At 39.2% G+C, this 25972-nt stretch overlaps 1 protein-coding gene across 1 annotated transcript; it reads left to right on the top strand.

Moving 5' to 3' along the window:
* The first annotated feature begins 767 nt into the window (after positions 1 to 767).
* RAB12 (RAB12, member RAS oncogene family) lies at positions 768 to 24125 on the top strand. Its single transcript, XM_081263163.1, has 6 exons — positions 768 to 1760; positions 14027 to 14087; positions 17937 to 18075; positions 20202 to 20291; positions 20980 to 21084; positions 22893 to 24125. Exons 1-6 carry the CDS (start codon positions 1217 to 1219, stop codon positions 23004 to 23006), a joined length of 1053 nt encoding a protein of 350 aa, XP_081119289.1. The 5' UTR covers positions 768 to 1216; the 3' UTR covers positions 23007 to 24125.
* Positions 24126 to 25972: the final 1847 nt, after the last annotated feature.

Here is a 25972-nt window from a genome sequence, read left to right as displayed (position 1 = left end):
AGGGTTACAGGTTGGTTTTGCCTGACAACTAGATGAAGAACAGGTTATCAGTGTCATTCCTATAGAATACAAAAGAAACTCAGTTCCTTGTCCTGTGGTACTGGGAGTGGCAGTACATTTGGGGTTCCATCCCCAGCACCACCACCACCACCACCACAGGGGGAAAAAACTGTTAAAACATTTTCAATTTGTGATATCATGCTTGCTTTTGCAAAGCAAATATTTCCCTCATAAATGTAAACTTCTTCGAACTCACCTTGGGAGCAATGACAGACTTTTACAGATTAGATTGTAGTGAAACAGACACGCACTATGCATTACCAAACCTAGTTCTAAATACAGCTGAAATTTGGTGGGCAACGTGATCATTCTGTGCAAGTGTGCCAGCTCCTATCATATTTAGAACCCTGTGTTCCGAAGTGCTCAAGTTCACGCTGAGGAATTTGCTAAACAAATCCCTGGCAAGGCATGAACCCAGTGATTTGTAGGCATGAATCCTTTCAAATACAAAAGGCAAAACATAACACCGAGTCCTTAATTCCTAAACTTTCAGAATTTCAGTCTCCTAATCAGTTTGTTGACTCACTTGCTTCCTCAAAGGCGCATGCCATTTATTACTTAAAATCTAAAAAGTAAACGGAATAAAAATTTCTGAGCTTTGAGAGGCAGCAATGGAGTTAAGATAACTCATTTCCTGTGTTTCCGTGGAAAGTGCAATACACACGAGACACGAAAAGACCAAGCAGCAACACGGTGCCCGGGGTCTTCCACCCCTGAGTGGTGTTTATGCTCGAAAGTGGGTTTAGACTAGAACCTATCGTTGGCACCGCGTGATGCGGGAGCCTGGCTTCAGGACCTCTGCGGGCCCTGGCCAGACTTTTTGAGTTTAGCGCAGAGATTCAAGAAAGTATAGAAAGTATAGGGAGAGACATCTAATAAAAGCGCATGGTGTTTGGGGACTGTGTACAGTTAAAGTAGGGAAAGGAGTGAATAGAGAGAGGATGAAAGAAGCAGAAAAGACAAAACAGCCGACAGAAACAAACAGGGAAGCAAGAGCTAGCGAATTGGAGGAAGCAGGAAAAGAGCAGAAAGCCAGAAGGCAACAGAGCAGCCCTCAGCCACAGGACCGCAGTCCTCCAGTAGGCAGGGGGCGCACGCGCGCCTCCTCGCGGCCCCGCCCCTCGGCGCCTGCGCTTCCTGCCCCTCCTCGGCCGGGATGCTGTTACCGCTCCTGCGGAGTAGCTGCTTCCCTTCCTCCTCTCCCGGCGGCGGCAGCAGCAGGGGCGGCGGCGGCGGCGGCGGCGGCGGCGGCGGGGGGGAGCGGGGCGCGGGAATCCGGCCGGCGGCGCAGCTACAGCGGGGAGCCCGCGGGCCGCCTGGGCCGCTCGAGTGGGCGGACGCCGAGCTCGGGGCCGAGGCCCCGCGCGCGGCGGAGGCCGAGGGGGCGCCGGGGCCTGGGGCGCGCGGCCGCGAGGCGGGCGGGCGGCTGGCCGAGCGCGAGCCGTATGCTTGCATGGATCCGGGTGCCGCGCTGCAGAGGCGGGCCGGGGGCGGCGGCGGCGGCGGCGGCGGCGGCGGCGGCCTGGGCGCGGACTTCGCGGTGCTGACCGGCGGCCAGACGCGTCGGAGGAAACAGCCCCCCAGGCCGGCGGACTTCAAGCTGCAGGTCATCATCATCGGCTCCCGCGGGGTGGGAAAGACCAGCCTGATGGAGCGTTTCACCGACGACACCTTCTGCGAGGCCTGCAAGTCCACCGTGGGTAAGGGAGCTGCGGTGGGTCGCCTGTCGGTCTAGTTTCTCCTCGAGGCTGTGGGCCTTTCTCCAAGCTGTAGGGGCCCGGGTAGCCTTGCATCTGGCGTATGGGCCTCTCGATGAAATCTGGGAACTTCGTGGAAGCCTCTGAGGCCATTCCCAAAGCCAGACCGATTTTCGTTGGGTTTCTCTACGGAGATTCGTCCCTAGCCCCCGGTCCTCGCGTCCCGGGTGGGAAGCGGGGTCCTGACCAAGAGCCTGGGCAATCTCCTGAACCCTCCACGGCCCGGGGCAGGAGGTCAGAGCGATGCATCCGTCTCCGCGGAAACTCCCAGCCCTTTCCAGACTCACCCGAGGAAAACTGAGTTGTGAGCGGGGGTGGGGATTAGACAGGCAGTGGAAAGAAGTTAAAGCGAAAGGCCACTCATCTTTTGTTAAAGCTCCTGGGTCATTGATAGAGGGTTTTGACCTCTTAGGTTTGCCTTGTGGGGGGAATGAACCGGGGTTTATTTTCTCATTTTGAGCCCACGTTCACGAATGCACCGAAATGAAGTTTAAAATTCCTTACAGAGACTACTAAGACAAAAACTACACTTAAGTTTCTTGTTTTAACTACAAATGTCTGGCAGAGGGATTTCTGTATTTATTCCTGACCTCATATAACCCGGTGACCTGCAAATACAGTAAACATTACAGTAAGGCTCCAGGTTAATATCCTCAGGATCTAATCCTGCAACTGCAAGGGAAATTTTTTTAATGAACTCAGACTTACAGGATTTGTCATTGAAGTTTGTCATGTGGGTGTGGACAACAGTTCTTTCTATGGAAAATCCCTAAAAAGCTGCCAAAGGTAGGGGAACCCTGTGAATGGGATGTCTCTTCAGAATAAAGAGCAGTCATCTTCAATGGTTGGCAGGAGGGATGTGGGGGGTGTCCAAGAAACATTGACTACTATGGAGATTTCATATGCAGAATTAAGAGTATCATTCCACATACTGATACATATATTTAGAGTTGTAACAAAACAGTTTCAGTTTTGAGATGAATTGGATTTAAAGTGTCATGTAACAAAACATTATTGCGTTTAAACTGTTTTACTGGAAAATTAAAGCTCCAATTTTCGTATTTTTGTTTTGTTTTGAGAACTTCCTGTAATGCTTTTTTAGGATTAATCATTTTGGAAATAATGTTGCTTTCTATACCCTGTTTGTTTTTAAATGTTAGTGTTGGGAACATGACTTTAAAATTCAATAGCATAATTATACCTGTTTCAAATACCCAATTTTGGATTATAAGAGTACAGGAAATAAGTTTTATGTTGTTTTTGTATCTGACATAAAGGTAAAAGCAATTTAGAATTATTCATTTTTAATAGCTCCACACACGTATAAAATGAGATAATAAACTTGCATGTCTACTGAAGAGAAATGAATGCAGTTGCTAACAGGTGGATCACTATGAAGACTTGAGTGCATGTGGGTGAGCTGTGTGATTAATGAAGTTTGCTTTAGAATGGGTGAGAAGTGAGATGATGAATGGTTTTCTAACATAGGTGCAATGGAGCTGCATCCTCACTTCTGGGAAAGGTTCCTTAGGGACTTTAGGGGATACAGGTGTGTATGCATGGAGGTTCAGACTGTTATTCTGAGAAGCATGTGCCTGTCCAGTGGGCATCTGGAACAGTGAAGCTAATTTGGGATTACATAGAATATTTGGGAATGAGCAAGAAACCAAGAGGCAAGGAGACCAGCAGTTTATTTCTCTGTTCCCTTAAAAAATATGAATACACACACAGATCCCATTACCTATGTTCCCGCACTGAGTGTGGTTGAATTTTCCTCTTGTCAATTTTTGTTTCCTCCATATGTAGCCTATAGTACTTGATTCAATAAATGTTTCTAATTATGGGAGGTTCAGAGAAGGAAGACGATCCATGGCCTGGTCCAGAACATGAACACATTTTAAGAAAGCTAACAAGTCCCCTTAAGTTTTCTGCCTCTGAGTCATGTATCCCTTCCAGTGATTAGGTTGTTTGTTGAGCACCTACTGTGTGCTGTGTGTTATTCTGCCCACTGGGGATTCAGTAGTAAACAGGACATGGGCTTTGCTTAGAAGTGGATCAGAGCTCCTAGGGAGCTAAGGGCAATTACAGGTAAGGGCAATGTTAGAGACAATAATTGGGAAGCCTTCTATTTAAAGCACCTCCTATTTGGGACTAAGAGTAAGGACTAAGGACTGTTCAGAGAAGCCTTCCTCTCTGGAATGTTGTGAAGAAAAATTCATTCCTCAAGTTCCTTTAGAAAAGTGCTACTTAAATACAATGTTGGGTGTGGTGTTGCATTGTGGCTACCTTTTAAGCAGTTAGCTCATAGGGTCCTTCTGAGGCTGGTTTTTCCAGTTTCATCTCCATGCACTAGAGTGAGCTCCACTTAAAGAAAGATTTCTCTTTGGTGGTGGCAGTTTTGCCTTTCCCTTGTCAGGGCTTGTAGATGTCTGCTGCTCATGATAGCAGAGGTCCCTATGCCTATCTGGACCCAGGTTGCTGAGGCAAAGGTGTCTGTAATTCAGAAACTAGATAAGTATCTCCTTAAGTGCATTTTAAAGTGAATGAGACTTCCTTAGGCATTCTGTAACAGGTTATAGTGGAAATCCTTAGGGATTTGAGATGATGAACTATTGTGTAAAATGATGAATGAGAAAAATGTTGATTTTTTTATTTTATTGGTAATCAAATCAGAAACTGATTTGGTCTTTAGATACCCAAAATTCACAAGGGTATGAAAAGCTACAAAGATTGTTTTTAATCACTGATCTATTTAATGGAAATTATCTAAATGGAGTGTGATTTTCAAATGGATTTTGTATCCATGGAATTCAATTACTTAGTTTGATATAACTAGCATGACATGACAGGTTATTTTTTAAAATACAGGAGTAGCTTTTAAAGTTTGAGAAATGAAAAAATAAAGCTAGTTTGCTGTAGAAATTTACAAGTATCTAACTTACTCTACTTAATTTTCCATAGCAATGCCCGTATTGTAAGCATATTTCACTACTATTACTATGAATCTGGGTACATGTATGCATATGTACATTCATGCGATTACGTTCTGGGAAGAATATGTAGAAACCATTTCTATCTAGCAACACTGAATTATAAGTCTTTCTTTCTCCTATTTGACTCTATTAGATTTAGTATAAATAAGCTTTTTTAAAAGTGCATTTCAAAATAAGCCATAAAAGTGTTTGCTTTATTTCTACATAACTATTGGAAGCTAGCTGTCAATTTTGTTTAGATTGAAATGGTTTTGCCAGGTAGGACCCCACTTTGTTCCAACAATATTGCATTCTAGAAGAAAGAATTAAGACTGAGGAACCTGGGCTCTTGCTTTCATATTTGCCATTTACTAGTTTATGACTTTGGAAAAGTAATTTAGTTATCTGTGTCTATAAAATGTAACATTCTATTGTAGTCTTTGTGATTTGATGAACTTGTACTATGTACCAGCAAAAGACATCACAGCAGTCTTGCAAATTATCCCCATCTCACAAAACAGTACATAAAATATCAGTGATGTACACAAACTATCCGATGTCACAGCTGGTCAGCAAGTAATCAGGACTACAACTGAGTTCTTGATCACTTTAGGATTTAAATTGACTTTCCTTTGTTGAAAATACTGATTGTTCACACACATAAAGTAAGATACTCAAGTCCTTTTTAGTTTTCTAATTTGGTCTTTGCCCTGTGAAGATAGTGATGTAATTGTTCTGTGGTATCAGTTGACCTTCATTAACAATGCCCCTATCATCATTTGTCACTTTTGCATGGCAGAATAATGCTCTAAGAATTGCATTTTTTATCAGGTAGAATATTCCTAATCTGAAAACCAGGAAGTTTTGAGTATAGGCATGATGCCCAAATGGAAACATCACCTGACCTCTTGTGATGAATCACAGTCAGAAACACAGGCACACTAAATATGTACTATATTGGGCTGGGGATGTGGCTCAAGCGGTAGCACACTCACCTGGCATGCGTGCGGCCCGGGTTCGATCCTCAGCACCACATACAAAGATGTTGTGTCCACCGAAAACTAAAAAAATAAATATTAAAAATTCTCTCTCTCTCTCTCTCTCTCTCTCTCTCTCTCTCTCTCTCTTAAAAAAAAAAAAATGTACTATAAAGTTACCCTCAGGCTATATTTATAAGGTATATATGAAGCATAAAAGTTTTCCCAATTTTTCCAAAGCAAGTATATTAAAATATAGGAAAATTTGCTTTTAGGCTGTGTAAGCTAGAATTCTTATTTTTCTGGGCAGTAAAATTTCCTAAATGCTAAAGGCCAACATAGAATTGCCAGTTCCATTTTGCCCAAGGAGCAATGTTGCGGGGGGGATCTACTATTACCAACAACTTAGAATGAAAATTTTAAAAAAAAATATATATATATATGTGTGTGTGTGTGTGTGTGTGTGTGTGTGTGTGTGTGTGTTGCTGGGCATGATAGCTCACACCTGTAATCCTAGGAACTTAGAAAACTGAGGCAGGAGAAGTTCAAGGCCACTCTCAGCAATTTCACAGGAAGCTGTTACAAAAAAGACTGGGGATATAGCTCAGTGCCCCCTGAATTCAGCCCATAGTACCAAAATGCATATAAATAAACACACACACACACACACACAAAAGATGAGATATTGGAATTAAAAGGTTCTTTAACTTTTGCTCTGAGAATATTCTTCCTTTTTGTCATTTATAGCAATACATTGAATTCCCTAACCTGGGCCCTGAGAATGTCTGGTTTTAAAAGATAACAGTACCTCAGGGAGTGCTCTTTAACTTGATTACTGGCCACAGCCCTTTGAATGTCCTTACCTATCTGTTCCATTCAGTCTCTGTAGAGATGAGGGTGCCTGTTCTGAGGGCGGGGCCCTGCAGAAGACATGCCTGCTGGGAAAGTGATGGGTGCAGGTTATTACCTTTTAGCCATGTCAGCTATTGATCTGACAGTAGAATTGAGGGGATCCAAGAAACAGGTGAATGTAAGTCCTCTTTGGAAATGGCTATCTATGGGTCTTCCCTAGAATGTTAGGTGACATGATGGATAAAATATTGTGAAAAGTTTGTATACCTGGAAGCAGCAGAATGACTGTTAAGGGAAACTGCTTGTACCCTTTGTGGAAACCTAGGACAGAGATTTGTGTTAGAAATGTCTGATTCTTAACTGTGTATTTTATTTTGCTCTTGGTATTTGTATGCAATCTTCCAAGCTATGACCAATCTGCACAAGTGTTTCACTTAAGAGAGAATTAGAGAAAATTGTCCAGAATTCCCACTCCAAAAGCCAGACACCACAGTCCTCCAATATTGTTCCACCCCTCCTGAGAGAACCTCACAGGCTTCCCTGCCAGATTGATGTAACAGGATGCCTCAGGGAGGAGTATGAGCAGGAGAGGAGCTTGTATGTCCCCTGCATTGCATGACTGGGTTTGTGTAATGAAATTAATGCAGACTTAGACTTGTGCAATGTCTCCTTTTGTGGAATTAAGTAGCTTTCAGGGAAAGGGTGCAGATTAAGTTGGGGTGGCTTGTTCCCATTGAATGGGACTCTGAAGTCCTACCTCCAAGTGCATTCTGCCTTCCCCTCACTGCTTCACAGTGAAGGGGAGGGGTTTCCTCATGTTTGATAGAGATCCACATTCTTAGAGATGGCCCTTCTTTCCAGTGTGTGGAATGAGCCAGAAGCAGTCTGTTGATAGATCCTGCTATAAAAGGGAAATAGGTTCCTTTGAGAATGATAGATCCGAATTACTCTCTAGCCTAGGGTGCCAAATACATTGTTCCAGTTAAGCATTGGTTTGAACTAGTAAAGAAAACATGGCTTTGTACAGTTATCACTCAGTTGTTTTTTAAGAGGTTCTTATTTATGTAAGACACCATTCTGATAGCCATTTTATAGGGTGCGAAGCTTACCTGGCCTGTCCCTTTCAAGGAGGGAAGTGAGTCATGGAAGGAAACATAATGAAATGTTGAAAAAGAGGCGAACACCATTGTACTTCAACAGAGGATTATTTTTGTCTTCTTCTATTGCACAGTTTTGACATTTGGAAAGTATTTCAAAGACCAAAGGTACAGACCAAAAATACTACCCTTAATTGAGTGATTATTATTGTTTTTAATCCTTATCTTTTAAAGCCAGAAAGCATAACACTGGCTTAACAAACACTATATATTCCATAGAAAACCCTTTTCCTGTTTTCCCCCCAAATCTGATAGACTCCACTGTGTAATACTTTCTTTGTTTACAAAACAAAACAAACTACCTCAGGCAGGTGTGTGAGGAAAGAGCTGACAGTGAAGGCTGTCCCAGTCCTTAGTGCTGAAGCCTGGGTGGGGTGAAGGTACAGGCCCCTGTGGGACGGAAGCTGTCCTGTTTTTCACCCTCTTTCTCGCGCGCGTCCTCAAGGTCCTCAAGCCCAATACCCTGTTGATTTGGCTAAAGAATCACACACCCACAATCAAATATTCACTTCTAATTTCTCATTCTGAAAGGAAAACACAATTTTTCCCTTGGCCACCAGAGTTTTCCGTACTGGGAGGTGTAGGTTCTATAGGCAGGCAAGCTGCAGTTCTAGTCCCTGCACAAGTTGTCAGTATGTCCTTAGGCAGGTGACTTAACTGAGTTTTCATTCACAAAAGGGGATGGGGATGGGGGAAGTGAGGCTTATGCTACTTTCCTCTCTCATGGAATAGGAATAAATGAGGATACAGTGTCCTATGTGCCTGATCAGAAAAGGTTTTTTTATCATTCTCTTTTCCTTATTTGTACTACAAATGTAGAAACTCTGAAACATCCCTCCCCCAAAACACTATCCTTTAAAGACATATACTGATTATGCAGGTGAATATGAAATATCAAAAGTGAAGCTCATGACCTCAGTGAAATACATAAATATACAGTCTTCCTGACAGCTCTTGTGTTGTCATGGACCCATTCTGAGTTGTTACTACAGTAGAATTAGTATTTTTTTGTATATGAAGAACATGTTCATGATCCACTGTTTGTCTCCCACTTCTCATGGACACCTTTCCCCTCTTTTAATATTTTCTTTCCTTTTTCATCAAGAGTTGGAAATGATGGGTAGTGGCCTTTCAGATAGAGAATCTTTCCATAGCCACGGAGAGGAGAAGGCCTCCTGGTTCGGGGACAATCTGGCCTTGCCAGCCAGAGAAAGTATCTAACTCTATATTATACTTGCTTAGCAGAGCAAAGTTCTTTTTAAATGTTAAATATGTATCCATACCCATTTCTCTCCTCTCCTTTCTTATGTGTATGGTGAATGAGATGAGTGCATCCTAGAGGCAGATAGCCCAGTTTCCAATCTTCACTCTAAAGACTTATCAGGGCCAAAACCTTGGACAGCCTACACACCTCTCTGACTTCCATTTTTTCATCTATACAATGGGGAAAGTCTTAATCTCTACCTCATAGAGTGATTCAGAGAATGCACTGCAATGAGATAATGCACATTAATCTCTTAGAACAACACCAAGAAGGAGTTAGTTCTTAGTTTTTGTTTTGTTTTGTTTAATGAAGGAAACAAACACCTGTCTCTGAAATTCTCTCAAATACTTACAGGAAAATGTAACTGTCCTTGAGATGCAATGGTCTCCAGGTAGAGCAAGTGCCTAGAGCTCCCAATTTCACCCTGCCGACGTAGTCCAACTATGCTGTGTATGTGTTCAGGTCAAGTGCAAGGCTGTTTCTGTGCTTGTGCTTCTGCATCTTGGAGACACACATAGGTGGTCTATATTTGTGTGACCTGGAGTGAAAGAGGGGTAGATCTTATTAAACTGTTGAGTATTTGAAATGACACATGGTGGTCTTACTATTTTAATAGTACCTACCTGTGAATTGATTGCAATATTTTACAATTACAATACTAAAGTAGTTTCTGTTTCATTTAATTCTCACACATAGTATAGGTAGGAAAAGCCAGATAATAGGTACATAGGATTTCACTCATTAGGGTACTTCTGGGGGTGGTACAGGAGTTGAAGGATAGGTCTGGTATCAGTAAGTTGGCATTGCCTTTTCCTTTATAAGGAACACTTTCAGTCTGCATTCTTCTGCTAGGTGGTATAGTTTTGGCAGATCATTGGCCTCAGCTTCAGGCCACTTGTTTTATTATGTTAGATTCACTTCTGTCTGTGTGACCTTGACTCATTTCTTAGTTTAGTTTCTCATTGTCGACTCACTGAAAATGCTTGAAATTCTCTCCTTAAGGAATATCATGTCCCAAACTGGATGACATTATGTAAGCTACATCCTTGGAAGGAAAGCCTCTGTACAAACAGCATGTAGATGATCACTGTAAATTGGCAGCAACTTCACAATCACTGTTGGAGTGAAGACCTACTTGATTCTGAGAATCCTGCTGTTTGAAAGTGTTAAGTCTGTGTGGTACAGACTCCAGGTCTTTGGTGAGGGAGAACAGAAATGGGCCTAGAAGAAGGAGACTGTCCATTCAGCTATACTCACAGACATGGGCCATAGTGTTATTTTTGCTGGAAAGGATTATAAAAAAAGAAATGTTTGCTATTTTCATTTTTGTAACTTCTTATGGCCCAGAAAAAGGAAACAAATGTTTTGGAAATGTTTGTCTTGAGGGTGACTGAGAAGTCCTGTCACTGCTAAGTATACCAATTCCTCATGCTAGTGCGAGATTTATGAAAGACAACTAAGAGGAAGGCAAAGCTTTCTCTTTAGCAGCACTTATGATCATGGGCCATTTGTAGAATGTTTCACATTTCATTTTTTTCCACCCATGTGATTTTTACTATAACAACTTTTCATTGTGAGCAGTGGTATAAACTTGAATGTTGATTCTATTGTTCTGCTAGTATTTGTTTTAACCACAGGCAAATTACCACTTATAGTCTCTGCCCTGGTGTAATAGTGCCCCCCTCATTGGGCTGTGGGAGTATTGACTGGGTTGAATGCAAGACAGAGTGCTTAACAGATATCCATTGTCCTTATTGCTTAAGGAAATTAAGGTCAAAGACAAGTCATACTGATTCAAATACAGCAGTCTAAGTCCATTGATAACAGGGATGATAACACCATAACCTGGGTCCTTTCTGGAAGCTCATTAAAACATAATAAAGGCTTCCATAAAATAGGTAAGCTTAAAGAAAGGTAAGCTCCTGTTACCAGAATAATCTGCTTAGTGTATCACTACTTCATCTAAGTGATGAAATGGTAATCCACAGGGATAAGGGTACATAGGGAGAGGATGAGCCCCATCCTTTCAAGAATTATGAGAAATGAAATAATGTCTATACACAAAGACATTTCTGCATTCACTATTCCATTCTACCTGTCTATCCTGTCTCCATATCATGCCTTTTAAAAAAAAATTAATCATTCCTGAATTTTCTTAATTTTTCTAAAAATGCTTAGCATTTTTCCGTGTACATATAGCATTTGATGGAGAGGGTGGTGCTGGGGTAGGAGTTGGCGACCATTTATCCAATTCATTGGGTTGCTGTTGAACACCAGGCAATATCCTACATTTCAGGGGCCAAAGATGGCTTATCCTCAGAGTGCACATATTCAGTAGGGGAGGCCAATGAAGGATCCATGCAGTAAGGCCTAGAAGAGTTCAGATTCACAAGCTGGGGATATAGATGAAGAGTGAGAGCTTACTGGTGGATGGAGAATGATTCCAGTGGGAAATCTAGGATTTAAAAGATTTCTGGGCAGACAAGGAGGTGCCCTAAGAGGAGAGAACAGCAGAGAAAGGTAGTTAATGGCCAAGTGTATGGTGTATTAATTTAGATCAGTATGACTAAGCTTTTGGGGAATTATTCCCATTGACTGGTAGGGTGGCAGAGACTACTCGCTACCCTGTTAGTCAAGAAGCCTGTAGAACACTGGGTTTTTAATAAGGTTATAGATACAATTAAGGTCACAACCTTTTCATCCCTTGCTTTTGTCTTTTTTGGGGAGGAGGGGGAAGAGGGGGACCTGTGCTAGGGATTGAACCCAAGGATTCCCACTGAGCCACACCCTTGAATCCCTAAATATCCTAAGAGTTGCTCCCCAGTGAGGGGCTGTCTCTGTGCTGACCTTTCCTAAAGCTGATGTCAAATATTTGAGGCCATTTCTATGACATGCAAATATTACAAATAGGTAACATTGAAATATTTTTGATGTAAAAAGATTTTTAAAATTGTTTGGCTGTGATACAAAGGTATGTTTCCAAGCCATAAATTGGATCAAGTTTTCAATTATTAGGACTATTTAATGTGTTGTTTTCTTTTATGGAATTTTGGACTTAGCCGCTGGGTATTTTGTTGGTGGTGATGTTATTGTCTTTAATCTACTCACTTAAACTAGATAGTCTTCATGCTGGCTAAACAGACTCATAATTCTTTTACCTTTGTTTATTTCCTGATTTTGAACATTAATGCCATGTCATTTTATTTTTATTCATTTGTGGTTTCAAAAATAATCCTCATGTAGGACTGCTGAAAATTGATAAGTGGTTCATGTTGGTTGAAAGTATTCAACAACTCTTAGCAGAGAAAAAGGCATAATTAAAACCTCATGGACCCACTCTGGAGATCTCCAGGGATTCTCTTGGTTGATTGGAAGCCGACTCAAAGAGGTATCACCTGCCAATTCTTTTCAGTAAGGTAGCAGTCACTGTGACAAGTTTTTTTAAAAGTTAGAGTTCTCTTAATGGAAATTAAAAACAAACGCATTTGAAGTTATCTGGAAATAAAGGAGCAATAGGATAGTAGTTGCAATAATATGAATTTGATTTGTTAATTCCATTGCAAAGTAATAGGGCAGCAAAGAAATCTTTAGGTTAATATCATGCAGGTAGTGTTTTGTCATTCAGCTGTACCTTTAAAAGTAGAACATAATGATGTCTCCTCACCGTTACTTGAGTCTGAGAGACATCATTTTGAAATTTGCTGTTTGTTCCCTTGTGGTGAAGGTTAAGGAACTCTGTTCAAAGATATTAGTTGTACATAGACCCACTTCTAGGTTCAACACAATCTGTCATTTGACTTTGGAAAGCAAATCAGTTTCAGAAATGAGAGTAAAATTGAGTTAACTAGCTTTGTCCAGTGGCATTTGAAATTGTGTCTGGTATGAGGGATTAAGAATTGAAATGTATTCAAGTCTTGTAGCTTGTTTTCTTGTGATGTTTCATATTTGTACAGCTTTTCTTTATTGTACAGACTAGGGCCTCCCCTTCACCCACAGGGCTATAAACATGTCTTTGGTTGGCACTGATATCTACAGTGTGTTACTAATTATAAAATCAGTCACATGGCTTTCTCTCCACCTAGAACTCATCTGACTACTGCTGCCTCATGTCTCAGAAATGAAGGGTCAAGAAACAGGCAGGGTTCCCATGCTTCCTGCTGCTACCACACCACTGTCACATACGGGCCACCTACCTGTCAGTGGTTGGGGTCATCCCCTTAGGAAGCTATCAGGAAGTAGGGAATGTTTCTAGTGCTCACATTTAGCCAGCATCCCCTTTGTTTTTCTTAGTTGTGAAAATTTTGTTTTAAAAAAAAATCTCAAAATATTTAAGTCTTCTATTTAACCAAAAGGCATGTAAGGTAACATATACAAACAAATGCAAATAAAAATTTGGTTTTAATGGGCCAAATTAAAAAGGGAAGATGATACATGATGGTTTGATTAATAAATATTAAAATGAATACAAATTAAATTTGATGTTAATTTGTATAAGTAAATTTTTTTAATAACAATTTCTCCCTCTTTCTATGGATAAATAAATAAATCATGTTGATAGTTACCAAAGGTTTTGTGAGTGTTGAAAATTTTAATATGATAACTTCCAAAAGGCTGTTTGAAATCCAGGTTGTTTCCAGTGTTCCCTATGGGAAATTTCCTCAAGATAGCACCATTTGCTTATGTAATTATTAAGTATGATTTTTAAATGACTTTTATGCTGAATTGTGGTAGTCATAAGTTATATTCTGGACAGATGCTAAATAGATGGTTCAGAAGAAACGCAACAGGTGTGGACTTTGCCAGTTGTGTGTAGAACGTAAGGATTACCTGGAATTGCAGATCCTCATGCATTTCTGCCCTGTCCTTCAACTTTGTGATGCTGGTTCTTTTATTTCTGTGGTAATGATACCAAAACAAATAGGATTTTTTAAAAATGATAAATTGTCTCTTTCTTGTTTTTCTTCACATTTATTTGTTTAATTTACAGGTGTTGACTTTAAAATCAAAACTGTAGAGCTAAGAGGAAAGAAAATTCGATTGCAGATCTGGTAAGTGGCAGAGTATGCCCCTGTAATGTGCCGTGTGTATTTAACAATCCACACGCTTGTCTACTAAAATGAACTGTGTGAGCTGGCTCACCTCCCCTACTTTTCTGCTCCTTTGCTCATTGTCAAATCAGATGAATAGCACTTCCTTCAATGGAGAATTTAGCAGCATCTCCTTATTTCAGACTGCATTTGCACATGAGGTATTGTGTTGCTTTCATGAGAGCTAGTTGGGAGCCTTACACCTCTGTTTTTAAATCATTTGACATGATCTCAAAACTGCCATCACTAACATCATTGTTCAAATGCATGTCTTCATGTCTTTATTTTGTGTGGTAGTATTCAAAGAGAGCCCACTATATTCACAACCAGATTGGCAGGAGGTGAAGGCACATCACCTGGGAACTGTTCAGGGTGGGGCTGTGCACAGGCATACCCCTTCTAGCTGTCCTACAGGTGGCCCTTCTGCCTGCCAGAAGTGAATCCAGAGGCCCTTCCTGAAGAGAAGCTCCTTTCTCAGCTCAAATCAGAATGAGAGACCACACCAGCTGCATTTTAACTATGTCCGGCACTCACATCTTTCCCTTCTTTATTACCAGCCCAAGGGTAGCCTTCAGAAGTATTTCAGATTGCCAGAGACCTCTCTGGAAGAAAGGATAGGCTCTGGTCATTGGAGCTTGAGAAGTGGCACAGCTGGGCTGTGCCGAGGATGCCATTGTGTTTTTCATGATGCCTATGCAGTACACTCAGCTTACTAACTCCTCTCGGCAGGTTACCCTCAGCTCTGACTGTCTGTCCACCATCTGTGTGTGTTTGCTTTCATCTTCGTTAATCGCTGCTTCATCTGTGGCATCGCCGGTCATCTAATGCTTGAATGTTATTGCCATGTCTCCATCCTTCATCCATGTCCCTGTCTGGGGCACTGCTGGAGCTGAGCCAGCATTGATCGCCTTCCGAGTATCTGAGGTAATACCTTCATTTAGACATCTGCAACTCCATAACCCACATTGAGGAGTTTGGGGCTTTTATTTTGTCCCATGTTTTTGTTTTAGACTTGGATTATGCAACATTAAAGTCTAAGCTTAATAGTGAATAACAAAAAGTAGGTATATCATATTCTAGCCCCTGAAAAGGCAGCAAAGTTTATCTTGTACATTGCTGCCCGTCAAAATATATGGAAATGCGAAGGTGCTTTCCTGGACCTGTACCCACCAAGACTGTACTGGTGGCACTGCATACATCTGGAGTTTGGCTGCAGTGCCTCTGACTGACCTAGGTGGGCCCTCCTTAGAGAATTCGAGTCCACAGAGAAGATAGTGATGATGGGGTTCCAGGACCACATGGTGCACTCAGACTGCTTTTCCCTTGAATGTAAAACATTCTCAAAAACAACTCTCTTGCTTCCCTCTTGACTCTTCACTCCTCAAGCGTTATCAGCTGTCAATATGATATTGGTAAAGAATAATGGATGGAGGGACAATGAGATGATGCATTGGATTTATTGAAAGGTTGATTTTCAAGTTTTCTTCATGGAATATTCCAGTGATTCAATTAGGAAGTAGGACTTGTCTTTTTCTGAAGGGGTTTTCAACAGTGAATCATATGTCCACAATATTCCAACACTTTGTTAATCATATAATTACTTAAAATAAGATTTTTTTTTTAATCTTCTGAAATGTTTTATTTAAAAGATGAAAGAAACCTGCTAGGGTGTAGTTTGGTATAGAGAATTTACCTAGCATGTGCAAGGTTCTGGCGCTGCAAAAAAGAACAAAGGGGGAAAAAAATCTTTCTCTTCTTTTTTTGCTGTGCAATAGATTAAAAGGAGATATTAGAATCATGGTTATCATTTTTTTACTTATTTAAAATATGGATTGATTGTCTCTTATTCAAAATGCTTGGGACCAGAAATGTTTTGGACTTCGTAACATTTGCATAAATATAATAAGATGCTTTGGAGGTGGGATGCAAGTTCTAAACATGAAATTTATTTATGTTTCATATACACCTTAACCATAATAGCCTGGAGGTAATTTTAAACACTATTTTTAGTATGGCTACATTTTGACTACTATTTGTCACTTGAGGTCAGATATGGAATTTTAAGCTTGAAGTTTTGGCTCAGGGATGCTTGACCTGTATGCATGGCTTATTTTGGAGAAAAGAGCAATCCTTGTGCTGTTGTAATGTGTTTGGTGCAATTGTGTGGTTGTGTTTCACTGTCATTAGTTGAAGGCATGGAAGCAGTCACTAGAGGCAGAAACAGTTCAAGGGGACACGGGACCACCACAGTCATATCACCTATCAGTTTTCAGAGGGGCTTGTTAGAACAAATGCATTTTTTTCTTGTTCATTTTTGTTTATAGCCCATCTTAGAAAACATTCACTATAGAGAGGGCCCTAAAGGTTTAAGTACCCAAAGCTGCCATTGTCTTTGTCACAGTTCTATGTCACATTTTGTCATTGCCACATTTTTCAGTTCCTTGATTATCTATGGTCAAAAAAGAGCCATATTTTTTCTAATCTTTAGAGAAGTATTTCTACATGAGTGTATATAAGAACTTGAATGTAGGTGTTGCTAAAATGTATTGACTATGATATAGTTTCATGAATTTATATTCAAATACTTTCTTGGAAATTATTCACAGTGAACTTGGAGTCATTGTTTAAATGGACCAAAGCCATAAAATAGTCTCCTACATGGGATTAAAATAGTCTCCTACATAGGATTAAAATGCTTCATCCTATCAGCCCAGTCTTCACTGCTGGGAAATTTTGCTTCAACTGGTTTTCTTAGGTTTGCATCAGTTAATTCTCTGCTTGTAAGAAGTAGAACATTTTGGGGCTAAAATTGATTTTTTGCCCTGTAAATTAGTAACTGTATCACTTACATGCATTGTTTAAGCATTGCTATATACCAAACTGGGAAAACAGAATTGCAGGAGGTTTCAATTTGGAAATTGCTGGCTGTAGTGAATGATAATTTAGCTGCATCAGTAAACTGCATATTTATATAAATCAGCTTTTTATCATTTCTGTGAAAATTCAAGTTCATGGAGATAAAGAACACAAATATTAAGATTCTGTATCTTCACAGAATGACAGAGGCATAATTAGTGCTTTACCTTGTTATTAAATTTTTTGAAATTTAATAATTTAATTTTTTGAAATTTAAATTTAATTTTGTGGAGTTTTTATGATGCAACAAATAATTGTTGAATGGAAGCATTTCTTTAACCCAATCCTTTGACCATACATGATAACATATTTAGTGTTCAAAGGAAATAAGTAAAGATGCTTTTGAGAGAAATAGAAAATAAAGACTTTCTCACCCCAAATATTTTGGGAATATGGAATAGTTCCTTAAAGGAACATGCTTTTCCACCTCAACTATTCAAAGTCAGACACAAAAAGATAGAAATTAGGGCATGATCTTAAATGGCGAATGATGAATTATTGGAGATTGCTTTGTAAATTCCATATTTAAAAAGCTCATTTCCTATGTTTCACTTTGAAAAAAATAAATGATCACATATTTTGATTGTGATATATAACATTCCTGTGGCTGATTCTCTGACTTTTCAAAGAAGGTTATTCTACATAGTTTGTTGATTTTGCTTCATAATCCAGCTCCATGCATCTGATTTAGTTAATGCATATGCAAAGATACCTTGTATCTCATATAGTTAAGTCAGCCTGAATTTTTCCTGCTGGCTAGGGTGGGTGGGGAGATAGGCATGTTTCTCATGTTTCCTCATAAATAAACAGGAACAGAATACATATTTGTGCTGGAATGTGGATTTGCTTGCTTTCACTATTGTTTGGGAACTGATTTTTGCTGCTGTTTCCTAGGGACACAGCAGGTCAGGAGAGATTCAACAGCATTACCTCAGCTTATTACAGAAGTGCCAAGGGGATCATATTAGTATATGATATCACTAAGAAGGAGACGTTTGATGATTTGCCAAAATGGATGAAGATGATTGATAAGGTATATGATGTATTTTTCTATCCAATGTGAATTCTGTTTGTGGGTATCAATTGTGAAATGAAGAAGCTGGAAACACAAGGAGGGAGCATGATTTTGCAAAATAAACATCATTTGGTTCATATCATAACCCTCAGGTAGGTATTTAGTACTATGTGATAGATGAGTCAGTGAAGATCTAAATTATCCAGAATCAGCTGATAAATAATAAAACTGGGATTTTCATTTGGTACACTGGACTCTGATTTTAAAGCCCAAACATGCTCAATCTATTGTCCACAGTTGTTTCCATGGCATTGGATACATGTTTCTGCAGAAAGGCTAGTTAGATGCTCATTTCCTGCACTTGAGGAGATGGCCTTGTTCATGGTGCCTGTGGGCTATCCTGGGGCCTCAGCTGGACATCTGCCCTTGGGATTATAGATATCTTTTGGATTCTCTTTTTGATCAAGAGATTTTTTTCCTTTGATTCATGATTGACTATATACAGAAGACCTGTGTCTGCATAATTGATGTAAATCACGTTTTCTCTGGGAGATGTGCATTTAGAAAATGCAGTTTGGGCTAAGATGTGTTAGTATGGAACTGACCACAGTTTGAGGGTTTTCGTCCCCTTAAGCAATAATTTGATGTTTTTAATTCCTTTATGTCACTAGCACACCTATTACAAATTCGGATTTTATGTACAAATTATATTGAAACCCAGTTGTATTTTGTCTATAGTTTTATTGATGATGTTGAGGAATGTTCGTTTCTAGCTTTCAGTGTGTACCTCTTTGAAATGTGTTAAAGAACTAGACTTAAAAACATAAAGCAGACCTAGGTGGGGTGCCTGCCCTCAGCTCACTCCACACTTGGCCTTAGTCACTGGAAACTGAGTTCTCCTTATACCCAAGTAATACCCAACCAGCCCATTTTGTCAGCCACACAGTATGCTAATCACTAAAACAAGTTTTGCAAAAGACTAAGCCTGAAGGAGCAGATCCTAGGCTTAATTTGCCTTCTTGGGGATATGGTTTGGGGATATTTGGGAGATAAAGCAGCAGAGTGATTTAAGGCAATGGTCCGCATGCGCATAAGGAAACTTCATGGCCAGCTTCAGGCCAGTCTGGGCAACTTGGTGATCCTATCTCAAATTCAAAAAGCCTGGGGATGGAGCTCAGTAATAGAGCACTTGCCTAGCTAAGCATGCAGACAAAGCCCTGGATTCAATCCCCACTACAGCCAAAAAATATAAAAAAGAAATACAAAGGAAGAAATGCCCTAAATCCTAAGGGCCCTTTTAGGTACTAGAGGTTGTGAATCTGCCAAGAACTTGAGCTCCGATGCTCATGTCTCTTTGGTTCAGGAGTTTTGCACTTTACCATTGTACAAGAGCTGTCATTCCTTGGGTGCTCACTATGTGCTAAGTACTGATACTTTACTTGGCCAAGCAACTTGCCAAGGCAACACAATCCAGATGTCTTTTGATGTAGTCTGTTCAAATAATTTTAGGAATACACAAAATTTAAATGAGTTACTCAGTATTTTAACCTTTTTAAAGAGAGAAATTTGTTGGGCCTAAATATTTTAGAAATTTTACAAATGTGTCTTGACTTTTTCTGATTATGAATTAATGATACTTCATTAATAAAATTTGGAAAATCAAGAAAAGCACAAAGATAAACTTAAAATCTGGGATTCGATCCATTTAGTTGTACTTTTAGCTTATTTCACTAAGTATTGTCTTGAGGACCTTCCTTTGTCATTAAGTGTTTTTCGAAAGCATAGGGTTTTGTTTTTGCTTAAAGACTGTGTTTTGTTTCATTCTTAAACCATCTTGTTGAACTCTAGGTCTTTTTCAATTGATGACCATTTTAAGTGTGGCCTACTTTTCCAATCATTTCCCAAGACTCTGTCTTGGGAAATGTTAGGTCAAAGGCCAAGAGCATGGTGGTTTGGAAGCCTGTCATCAAAGTACTTTCTAAAATTCTGTGAGCTCTGTCCATTACCAGGCCTGCCTAGGGCTCAGGAGGTGCTAATAAACAATGGAAGGGAAATGAGCACAGAAGTAAATGAGTGACAAATACTGTGCCAGTTTACCCTCGCTTTGTTAGTGTATGACAGTACCCACCTTTGAAATTCCACAGTATGCTTCAGAAGACGCTGAACTTCTCTTAGTTGGAAATAAATTGGACTGTGAGTCGGACAGAGAAATCACCAGACAGCAAGGTGAAAAGGTAAGAAAATGGTGAAAGCCATGGTTCCCGCATTCTGCATCTTACTGTTTTTTCATAAATTGCATATTCTTTTAAATTACAAAATAATTATCAAGTAGTGGTCACTGAATCACATCCTTCTCATTTGTTTGCTTTTTTTCTTCTATCCACTCCTTTAAATTCATTTTGAAGTGGAGGAGAAAATAAAGCATGTTACTATGTACTTGCATTATTACCTAAACTGACATTTTTTCAGAAAAAAAAACATGTTTTTATGTTATAAAATTGCTTTCATGATTTTCTTATTACTATAGTGTATTTAACTTTTTTTGTATTTAACTTCTTTAACTTTTGCTAGGGATTCAATCATGGAGAAGAATGATATTCTCATTTTAAATGTCAGATACATTATATTTTTAGAACCTTAGGCATATAATTCAATTTAAATGTCCTAATATCATCCCAGGGATTTGGGGTTTGGTGTGTGTGTGTGTGTGTGCGTGTGTGTGTGTGTTATAATGTAGGAATTTGCTGCACTTGTGATCTTAACATTTGAGCATAAATAGGTCTTTACAGACCTTGAGTCCCTGCTTCCCTTAAAGCTGAAGCCCAAAGGCCATGGCTGCCCATCAGAAGCCGGGCCTAATGCACAAACACTGGTCCATGTTGTGCTTCACACAGAGAAAACAGATTGCGTGTGTCTTCTCAGTTTGCACAACAGATAACTGGGATGCGGTTCTGTGAAGCAAGTGCCAAGGACAACTTCAATGTGGACGAGATATTTCTGAAACTTGTTGACGATATTCTAAAAAAGGTAAAAAGGAATATGTCATCTAAAACCTGTTGTTTCCTTTATTGCTATTAATTTTTTCATCTAAAACCTGTTGTTTCCTTTATTGCTATTAATTTGCTGAAAATTTTTTATTTAGAAACAAAAGTACAGTAGTTGTCTGTGCTGGTTCCTGAACCTAAGTACAGTGGTTCAGGAACCAGCACAGACAGCTTGCTGGGTAGCTGTTTCCCATCCAGGGGTTTTTGGTGTCCTTAGGATTGATGAACAATATTTTTGCTTATCTTTGAAATGACTTATACAAGGCAGAATAATTATGCCAGGAGGAGGAAGGACTGACTGCAGCTCAGTAGATGAGAACTTGTCTTGCCTGCATGAGACCCAGTGCTAGGCCTTCCCTAGCACTGTAAAAGTGAATAAAAATAAGATAAGGAATGTGGGGCTGGGATGGTGGTATAGCTCAGTGATAAGAGGACTTGCTTAGCATGCACAAAGCCCTGAGTGCCATCCCCAGCACTGCAAGTGAATGAATTAAGTACCATGTTTGCTTGACACTTGCTTTTCTTTTTTCTTGTTTTTCTATAAGAATTAAGTTCCATATTGACGGTAGAGACCTAGGAAAGTACACAGACTTCCTTGCTGAGGAGAGCCTTGGGCACTTGTTTTCTCTTGGCGCCCCACTCCCTATAGGAGGCCTTTTGGTAATGCTGGGTTGCAAGGAAATAATGTTTGACAGCTTTATTGAGCAGCAGTATTTTTTTCAGGCATTTGTAGACTTGTATTTAAAGGTTTTTAGTAAGTATTTAAATCTATTCATATAGTTTACACCTTGGCATCTACTAGGGACTGGTTTTAGGGTCCCAGAGGATGCCAAACTCAATGGATTTTCAAGTCCTTTATATAAAACAGCATAGTATTTGCATAGAACATACATATAGCCTCTCATATACTTTAAATCATCTCAGATTATTATGATTCTTAATTCATTGTTAGTGCTATGCAAGGTTTTCATGAGAAACTTCACATATTCAGCATTTATCTTCAACAGATTTTTCTTCTAGATAAAAATCTTCCAAAATTATTGCTATGGATGATGTATCTGATAGAGAGGAAAATTATTGCTGAGTATGCTTTTTTTAATAATTCTGAAATTTACCAATGAGGACCAAAATAAACCCCAGTAAATTAGTTTGTACTATTTAGGGAACAATGACAAGGAAAAAATCTGCATATTCATTACAGGTGCAATTTTTTTTCAAATATTTTCAGTTCAAGTTTCAATTTATCTGCAGATACCAACAATTATAATTTTTCAGTTCAAAAATTCAGAAATTTCTTATACATTGATTTTTATGTAATTGCCAACAGAGGCTATTACTTTCTTTAATAAGCATGTAACTTTTTAGAATGCAGACCATTTATTTCATTTATTTTTTAAAAATGTAAGTTTTCATCATATTGGGTTCTGTGAAAGTAAATGTTGAGGTTGCAGGTCTCTCCCGCCATGTGGTATGAAATAAACTGGGCAGTGTTCGTATTGTGACTTGGAGTGCCCTGAACTAGGTTTTCATTTTGTTTGTCTAATTGACCTTTGATGATCATAGAGCTTTATACTACAGTTTTATTTTTTATTTTTATTACTTATTTTTGTAGTGCTAGGAATCAAACCCAGGACCTCACATTTGCTAGGCAAGTACTCTACCATAGATCTGCACCTCTGGCTCCTTTCAGAGAGTTTATAAAACACTTTTAAAAAAATATAATTGTACAATTTTTAAAACATTTACCTCTTATAAGGTTAAAATGTATTTGTGTTTCTCATTACCCTTTAGATGCCTCTGGATATTTTAAGGAATGAGTTGTCCAATAGCATTCTCTCATTACAACCAGAACCTGAAATCCCGCCAGAATTGCCTCCACCAAGACCGCATGTCCGATGTTGTTGATTTGCTACTTTGAAACAAGGTGGAAATGATTCCTGAAAAGGGGAAAAAACATTCTATTCTGCACTACAATCATTTTGACAATTTCCTTTCGCACTTTGTAATCCAAGTCAGAGCTATACACTAACTTGTAAATATGCAAATATGCAATCCTGGGTAAGTTTGGGTTATAAATTACATATTTCCCTCCAAATTATATTTCATTCATAGCCCCAGTGTCTAGTGTACATACACTGGGAAACATAGTACTTCTAATATGAAGAATGGGAGAGAAGAAAAGTATAATGTTTCTTAAATAATATAATTGTCCTTGTTAATTATACTATGAGGACAGAAGATATTCTGATAAGAAGAGAGAATGTGGTGCTTTGCTTACTGTTTTAAAGAAAATTTGTAAAACTAAAGACTTTTTGAGGAAAAAAAAAAAGCTACGTTAAGTGCTTTTTTCTTTATTTACAAGACATTTCCCCAACTGTAGCATCCTTGGAGTGTTTCTGCCACAAAGCAAAGCTCCACTCATAGCTGTTGTTGAAGGTTATTTATTAATGTTCTGTAATGATAGGATATTCCTAGCTAGAGGGTTGGATTTGACTTGGTCCTAAGGCCACAGAATCTCTCATGGTTTCCTGATAGATGTATCCTATGCTTTTAAGAAAGACAAAAATTCAATAAAGAAGTGTTTTGAAACTATAGAAAAAAAGATTTTAAAACAACGCTGCTGTCCTAAACAAATCCTGTTTAAAGGAATTTTAAAGAGATTCATTTTATTATTATCAAAGAACATACATGTATTAGCCTAAACATCCTGTATCTTTGTAATGATAAAATTTTTCCCCTTTATGGTGAAGCCTATTCCCATTAAGCATAGACAGTGTTCAATATTTGTTGGTTTTTTTTTGTTTGTTTGTTTGTTTGGGTTTTTTCAATTTTTTTTTCCTTTGTCTGATAATGAATTTGTGAACTCTATCTTTGGTATATCTTTTATTAAACTGCACTGTTGTGTTTAGTCAAGGTAAATAAGTAAGTATGTATTTGAATAACTTGGCGTGTCCTGAGTGTTGTGGTATGAGAAGCATTGTGGTCTTTCTACACTAATGAAGTGCAAATAAAATTTTGTATTTATGAATGACAGTTGAGTTGCCACATTTCTTTATAATTTAATTTTAAAGCATATTATATGATAATTTTCTTCACAAACTCCACATATTTTTTAAAATTTTAAATGAGAAAAGTGTGGCATCCTCCACTGTGGAAAACAGTCTTGAAGGGTTAAATGTGTAACTATATATGATCTAGCAACTCAGCCTCTAGGGTGTGTACTCGGAAGGAACTTATCAGGTCTCAAACAGACATTTGTACCAAGGTCCACAACATTATTCACAGTAGCCAAAGGAAGGAATAACTCGTGTGTCCATCAAAAGAGTAATGGATACATGAAATGTGATTTATACTGAACCTTAAAGACATGTGAAGTGAAATAAGCCAATATCAGAAAAGCAAATACCATGTGATTCCACTTTTGAAAGGTGTATAGAGTAGTACTATTCATAGAGACAGGAAGAATAATGATTGCCAGCGATTGCAGGGAGGGAAGGGCTGCAAATGGTGTCTGATGGGTGCACAGTTTCAGTTGGGAAAGATGAAAAAATTTTGGGAGATGGATGGTTGTGATGGTAGCACAACAGTGTGAATAGACTAATGCCACTGAATCATACACTTAAATCAGTATGTGTGTATGTGTGCAGTGTCCTCAAGAAAATTTTTTTTAATGTATGTACCTTTATCATCAACAACTTTGATCATTGATCGTGCCAATTATTTATTATCTCACCTCCAAGCCTCGTGACGTTGGGGCTGTGACATTGACCATGTTTGCAAAGCCCTCTTATTCTCCTGGTTAAAATCTGCTGGTGGAAGAAACTCCAGAAATTTGGGAGGGAAGAAGAGACTTGCTTGCCATTTTGGCCCTAGAATCTAGCTTCTTGTGGAACCCCCAGCTCCATTCTTGCTGAGCATCTGGGCTCCTCACTCTCTCACCCACTGGGCCATCCTAGCACCTCCTTAGTGTCCCCTTCTTAGTGTACTGTACCCCTTGACCCTGCCCCCTCAATCTGAGCCCCCCTCTCCAGAAATGCAGTTTCACAAGAGTCCTTTGAGCTCCAAAGTTTGACAGAACCTCCTCATTTTGTTCCCTGAGCCCTGGGGGTAGTAACTGCTGCCTTCAGTTACTAATTGCTGTGTCACCTTGGCATTCCCTTTTTGTCAGCTTAGCATTTTGACACTTGTGCAACTAGTTCTCTGTATTGAATCCCTCTGTTTAAAAATACCTCACTGTGCCTGCTTCCTGGCACTTAGCAGGAGTGGACTCAGAATACATACTCTTTAAAGAAGGTTTAGGAAAAAGTTTTATTTCCATGGGAATTTGAGGCTACTTCAGTAATTTAGCATCTATTTTATATTTACTGCTCAATCTTTGTTGCTGCATTTGTGCCTGTTAACTCTGTTATTTTTTTTTTTTTTTTTTTATGTTGGGGGTGGAACATAGGGCCTCATACTTGCTAATCACCCGCTCTACACCCCAGCTAAAAGTTTTGGTGTTTAAAGCAGGACTTTGCAAAAAGTGTCAGCGTGTTTTGTAGCTTTTAATTTTGATTAAATTTCTGTTCTTGGTTGGCTTTGGGTTTTTTTCTTTAATGAGTTTCTCAATCTTGTAACAATAAGACTAGGACTTTTTAAGTTTTCTGAATTATTATCCTCCATAGTGTTTTAGGGGCTGGTTATTCAAAATCCATTTTGACAGTGGTTCTCATGACTAGTTAGTGGCCTGTCTTCCCTACATGATGGATCAACAGGCCATCCATCATGTGATACGTTGACATTTAGTTTAGTCTCTTGATTTTTTTCTATTCTTTTTAGATATACATGACAGTAGAGTCTATTTTGACATTACTCCATACATGGAGTAAAAC

The sequence above is a fragment of the Spermophilus citellus genome, assembly GCF_964194105.1.
Source record: "Spermophilus citellus genome assembly, chromosome: 12".
Classification (NCBI taxonomy): domain Eukaryota; kingdom Metazoa; phylum Chordata; class Mammalia; order Rodentia; family Sciuridae; genus Spermophilus; species Spermophilus citellus.
Note: the sequence above shows the minus strand (reverse complement) of the source record. Positions and strands in the feature narration are given on the sequence as shown.